The sequence below is a fragment of the Sander lucioperca genome, chromosome 4 (genome assembly GCF_008315115.2).
Source record: "Sander lucioperca isolate FBNREF2018 chromosome 4, SLUC_FBN_1.2, whole genome shotgun sequence".
NCBI classification, from domain to species: Eukaryota; Metazoa; Chordata; class Actinopteri; order Perciformes; family Percidae; genus Sander; species Sander lucioperca.
The window spans coordinates 19,404,334-19,410,647 of record NC_050176.1 but is presented as its reverse complement, the minus strand read 5'-3'; the positions used below and the strand labels follow the sequence as shown (position 1 = coordinate 19,410,647).

At 42.3% G+C, this 6,314-nt stretch overlaps 1 protein-coding gene across 1 annotated transcript; it reads right to left on the bottom strand.

Moving 5' to 3' along the window:
• Window positions 1-1,594: 1,594 nt before the first annotated feature.
• Window positions 1,595-6,037, bottom strand: LOC116057221 (GRB2-related adapter protein-like). Its single transcript, XM_031309614.2, has 5 exons — window positions 5,732-6,037; window positions 5,523-5,620; window positions 4,908-5,027; window positions 2,123-2,432; window positions 1,595-2,019 (listed from the first exon to the last, which is right to left on the bottom strand). Exons 1-5 carry the CDS (start codon window positions 5,807-5,809, stop codon window positions 1,840-1,842), a joined length of 786 nt encoding a protein of 261 aa, XP_031165474.1. The 5' UTR covers window positions 5,810-6,037; the 3' UTR covers window positions 1,595-1,839.
• Window positions 6,038-6,314: the final 277 nt, after the last annotated feature.

The window sequence follows — 6,314 nt, the reverse complement described above, 5'->3', positions numbered from 1 at the left end:
AACAAAGTGGCTCGAGCCACACAGCACTATTCTGGATACAGGACAGGGGAAAGGCCATGTAAGAGAAAGGCAGCGGAAGCGTGAGGGACGCTAAATCTGCCAAATGCTAAAATTCAGAAGGAGCACTGACGGTACGGGTGTATTTTGTTTGGTTGTTGAGTTCAAATATCAACAATCCAGAATTGCAGACTTCACCTTTAAAAATAATATAAAAAAAGAGAAAAACAACAAATCATCATATTTTGGGAGGCCGCAAACAGCAAATATTTGGCATTTTTCTGATACTTGAACAACTAAAGCCCCTGAAAACTTGGTTACAAATCTGCACCTATTTATCACAGGGCATTTAAAAAAACTATCAGATATCCTTCTTCCTTGCTCAAAACCTGGCACCTAGATTACCCACAGTGCAATTTGACCGCTGACAGTTTAGTTGAAGGTTCGGGTGAATAAAGCTAGTAGCGGCTAGTGTAGTGTCAAGCAGAGATGAGGAGCAAGTTACAGAGGTCTGGTAAGCTTCTGTCTAACTACACACCCCCAAATTCTTTTCATTTTCAAACTTGTAGTCTTCAGCTCAAACCAACACTGACTCAAGTGACATCACTTGAGGCAATGTATCACATTGCACGTTGCTAAATCCTGATTGATGCAAGTATGTGACCTCACTTTTTTTCCAACTGAATTCCCGCCCACTTTAAATCAGTAAAGAAGAGTGCAGAAAAAAAACAGAAACAAAGAAATATTTCATGTGTAATAACAAAAACTGTACCAACTGTGGCTGAAAAAAATGCTGTTCTCACACAGGACTCTGAAGCTGATTGAGAAAATACGTTTTCGAGCCACAAACAGCTTTATGCAACATTTTTCACATCTGCAGTAGTACTTCACAAGATCTGTAAACAGATGTTTTGATGTGCAAAATCGCTGCACAAAATCACTTTATGAGGTTTTTTAACATTAATGTGAGTTCCCCCAGCCTGCCTATGGTCCCCCAGTGACTAGAAATGGTGATAGGTGTAAACCGAGCCCTGGGTATCCTGCTCTGCCTTTGAGAAAATGAAAGCTCAGATGGGCCGATCTGGAATCTTCCTCCTTATGATGTCATAAGGGGAAAGGTTACCTCCCCTTTCTCTGCTTTGCCCGCCCAGAGAATTTGGCCCACCCATGAGAGAGAGACATCATGGCTTGAAAACAAGCGAAGCATGGCAGTTGGTCAAGGCCACACCCCCACCCTCCACCTTGCCCCCCCTCTCTCCTCCTCAATAGCATTTAAAGCTACAGACACAGAAATGGCACGTCATAAGGAAAGCTCATTGTGGGACTGGCTCTAGTGGCTGGAATTCTGCACCAAGGCTGAATTTCGGGAAAGAGACTTCAGATACAATATTAGGGGACCACTAAGGTCTATATAAAAGCATCCAAAAAGCAGCATGTCATAGGACCTTTAAGAATTTCTTTATAAAAATCAATTATTCATAACTAATGTTGCTAAATCCTGATTGGTGCAAGTATGTGACCTCACTTTTTTTCAAACTGAATTCCCGCCCACTTCAAATCAGTAAAGAAGAGTGCAGAAATAAAAACAGAAACAAAGAAATATTTCATGTGTAATAACAAAAACTGTACCAACTGTGGCTGAAAAAAACGCTGTTCTCACACAGGACTCTGAAGCTGATTGAGAAAATACGTTTTCGGGCCCTTCAATCAATAATGAAAATTGAATCGGTGGATTAATCGATTATTGGACTAATTGTTTCATCACTAGTTGGATCATTGCATAAGGAAGGTAAGTCCCTACAGCGTGACCGATACGTGTCAGTGATACAGTTTGCTGTGGTGTCAGTGATACAGCGGCTGGACAAATTCTGGCGGAAAGATTCCCACTCGGCCTCGACAGCACCCTCTCCAGGTCCGTGAGCTCGAGCAGTCCAGCAGGTCGATGATGTCACCACGCAGGAAGTGGAGGTGGGCGGTCTGAGGGGGGGTGTAGTCACAGAGGGCATGAGCCAGACGGGGTTTCTACACAAAGACAGAGCAAAGACATCAGACAAAGTATCACAGACGGTGTGTGTTCAACATAAGCGGTATGTTATGAGTAACGATACTTCATGATTCGTCATACCCCCACAACTGGTTCATGCAGATGCTGGGAGGGCTCTCTTTCTGGGTGAGAGGGGTGGGAGTGGAGGCGGGCTGAGGGGAGGGACTCCTGAGAGCTGCTTTTATAAGGGTTGGGGTACGGGTTACGCCCAGGCTGGGACAGCAGGCCAGGGGATGCAGGAGGGTCTCTGAGGTAGACCACTTTTTCCACGCCGATGCTGTGAGTTCTGTAGAAATCCACCAAACGGTTGAGGGAGCAAAACGACTCGTCCCAGATGCAGTACTGACCGCCCCCCTCCAGCACCCGGAAATGTTCCACCCTCTCTCCGAAGCTGCAAAATAAGAGAGGTGAGAACGGTAAAGGGGATAAAGGCAGGAATGCACTTCACTGCTTCTTTATGCTCCAACAGCAGTATGAAGATGAAAGGGTTATTCCTCATTCCTCTACCTGTTTCTTTGTTTAGGAATTCATGCAGAGGTGATGTGCACAACTCCGTCATTGTGGGAAATGAGACTACAGTCCACACACCACACACACACACACACACACACAAAGCTTGCCGTAGTTAAAGGTGCAGTAGGTAAGCCTTCTAAAACTAACTTTCTGTCATATTTGCTGAAACTGACCCTATGTTCCAGCAGAACTACATGAAGCAGGTAATTAAAAAAAATATCTGGCTCCTCTGGCACCACCTACAGCCTGTAGTGTGATTTGCAAAAATTCACCGCTCCCTGTTCAGATGCACCAATCAGGGCCAGGGGGGGTGTCTAACTGCGTGTCAATCACTGCTCATGCACACGCATTCATTCTCCCTTGTGGGGGGAGGGGCTTAGGAGACCGTTTTGGGCTTTAGCGGAAACGGGGGAGGGACTGAGAAGTTGTCGATGTTCAAATATTTTGGCTAAGTCCTGGATCTTCACAATCCTACCTACAGCTCCTTTAAGTAGTGAGTAAGTAGTTTGTTTCACACTCACAGTGTGCAACTAACTGAGTGAAGATATAAGCAGTAGGATCGACAGAAAATATTTGTCAACTGTTTTGATCATTGATTAATAATTGCTTCAGTGGTTCTTCAAGCAAAAATGGGAAACATTCACTGTGAGAATTAGCTAAAAGAGCAAACTGAATATATTTAGGTTTTGGATTGGTGGACAGACAAAAAAATTTGAAAGATGGCCTCTATTTTTTCATTACGTTTTCACATGTTATAGATTAAACCTAGATAATCAGCCTTCCTTATCAATTCAACTGCTGTTTATTTTCTCAATTAACAAATTAATCATCTTCTTCATTAGTCTCTTAACTGTGAAACGATATTGAAAAATTCTTCAGTGCCCAAATTAATCTTCTTCTAGTCTAGTCTTCTGCTTAGCGTTCTTCCTGTTTTAACACACTATACTCTCAAAACATATTTAGAGTTATGTAGTGTGGAATTGGGACACTAGTAATGTGTGTTAGCCCTGTGATAAAAGAAAGAGCAGCTAAAGCATGGGTAGTTCAGAGGAAGTTCACCTGTCTTAAATCTCACTAAATAATTGACATTGTTGTATTAGTCGTCATGGTGTCATCATGATGAACTGCAGACGCGATGAGGATGAAAAAAATCTCTGGAAACACCACTTGTATCTTTGGTGAATGGCATGTGTGCTTCCTACTCCAACCACACATGTCATTCAACACCCCAACACACATATCTGTCACACTGCACCTTTACTAGACCTTTTGCTTATATTTTAAAGGTTCATTGCTTAGATTCTGCACTTTTTTATAGTTGAATATTTATTCTCTCTTATTCCAATCCTGCCTTATTTTATTGTTTGTAGTTTGTAAAGATACGCGTGTAGTCAGTAATACAGTGCCCCATTTGAGGCTGACGCGAATGCAATTTCGTCATGCTTGCATAATGACAAAGTTATTGAATCTAGAATGTCAATTGAATGAACTGTTCTTGAACATTATCGCCCTCTGCTGATCATTCTGAGGATTACACTCTGTGGTAATGTTTGAGTACGTGTGCATAAATAAAGCAAACCTCTTATCTCTCAGCCCTGGCAGGCAGGCAGACAGATGTTGTGCTTTAAAGCATTAATATGTGCACAGTGTGTACATGCATGTCTGTGACATGTGTCGATTGCATAATGTACCTGTGTTTAATTAAAGACTGAGCGGTGTTATGCAATGCCCCAGAATATTGGACACATTTCATTTACCCTCAATGATTAAATGTGTCCCACGTCACTTTGGTGACCCAAATTACATCCCCTGACAGACACACACACACACACACACACACACACACACACACACACACAGTCTGTGCAGCTATTTTTAGTGCGGGTTCTCATACAAAAATATTAAAATAGTCTGACTCTCCCCTCCACCAGCCCTGATACACACTCAAAGAGACCTGGATGCTGTAACTGTAACTTGCTAATGTGCTCAATGGAAAGAAAACAAGCATCCATCTGCACAAATAATATAACAAGGAGATGCTGCTGCCTGCCTGTTTCATGCAACCCTTCTGATTGTAAAGTGTATTCTGTCAGCCAGGTGTTACATTTCTTTTGAGGTCACACCCTGGGGCAGATGCTCACCACTCTGGTCATTGAAGACACTAGGGAGGTTTGATGGGAAAATACAGCAGTACAGCAGATTCAACACATGCAAATATAACCGCTGCAACACAGCACACAAACATTTTGGAACTTATTAACATCCCAATGTGTAAATAGACAACAGAGGAAGGTTACGTCAGTCTGCAGCATGAGATTTGTCTCTTGTGTCTGTGTGTGGTGCGCTCACTGACCTAACGGAGACCGAAAACTCTCCAGGAGCTGATTCACTCTCCCTCACCAGGAACACTCCAGTCTCCTGCCAGCACAGACGCTTTTCAGCATCAAGTCTTGACACCCGTCCTGCAAACCACCTACAAACAGACACAAACACACACACACACGCACGCAAATTATACTCTTTTCTTGAGCTAATATATTTTTATGTTTAGGATTACGGTTTACTCTTCAAACTGGCATGAGCATGAATGCATTTTGAATGAAAAATCAACTAATTTACAGTATGTTCAGTGGTTCCCAACCAGGGGGTCAAGACCCCAAAAATGGCCTCAGAATAACTCTGAGGGGGGTCACAAGATACGGTTTGTTTTTTCACCCTTTTCTCATTTTTGCATTTTGTCTTTTGAAATACAGAATACTTTCACCTCGCAAATTCCTTCAAATGAATTGTTTTGGTTAAACCCTGAGATCATAACCTGTCATGAAGAGTCACAAGTAGACAACACGTTTGGGAACCACTGATGCCAATCCACATCTATAATATTGTGTTTGCAGGAAACAATGGCAATTTTCTGTCCTAAATTTATTTGTTGTTAAAATATGTGGACCAAATATTATTTTTTTTTTACGGATAAGGAAGGAGGGAAATGTAGTTCTCTGGCACGTAGCCACGCTTCCCCTGGATCTCTGCTGTGACCCAGCAAGAATCATCTTCCATTTCGGTCACCTAAAACACACATGCACAGTAATTCTTACTATGTAAACATGCAATCTTTTTGTTACCTTTTAAAACCTCTAAAATGCATCAACCTAAACAATTACACACACACACACTTACCTTGATAATGTCCCCTTTCTGAAAACTGATCTCGTCTGCTTCTGATGCTGCGAAAGAGAAAAGAGCCACCGCCTCCATCCTGCAAAGGAGAGTCAAGTCCACCACAAAAATAGTTTCACTTCATGAATGAAGAGACAGAATAGGGCGATGCCACTCTATTACAGGATGAGATAATCTGTGTGTGTGTGTGTGTGTGTGTGTGTCTCTAACATCCTGCTCATTAGTTAATGAGCAGAGTTTTTTTCTGCATGTGTCCCTCTGTTCCGCCATGTGACTGAGTAGAGAGTGTGTGAACACGTGGAGGTGTCGACCGCCCTCTCCATCTCGGATTTCTACACACTTTAAACCCTGGAGCTTTAATGAAGCATTTCCACGTGGGAAATCAGTGACAGTGGATGGAAGACACGAGAAGGAAGGAATGAAAATAACCTCAAATAGAATGTGATGACCTTATGATGAAGTCTTTGCAAAGGTTCCAGCCAATTCCCACATCATTTAAATTATCAGCTGACATGATAAAAAGAAAATAAAGACCACTCAGTAAAAAGGTGTCACCAAATCTATGTACCATAAACCATCTTTC

What these genes read in the sequence shown, in the direction of transcription:
- LOC116057221 (XM_031309614.2), bottom strand. Translation starts at nt 5,809, where the DNA reads ATGGAGGCGGTGGCTCTTTTCTCTTTCGCAGCATCAGAAGCAGACGAG. An exon ending in AGAAAGGGGACATTATCAAG is followed by an intron (nt 5,621 to 5,731) that starts GTAAGTGTGTGT and finishes TGTGTGTTTTAG; the next exon opens with GTGACCGAAATGGAAGATGA. An exon ending in TGCATGAACCAGTTGTGGGG is followed by an intron (nt 2,020 to 2,122) that starts GTATGACGAATC and finishes GTCTTTGTGTAG; the next exon opens with AAACCCCGTCTGGCTCATGC.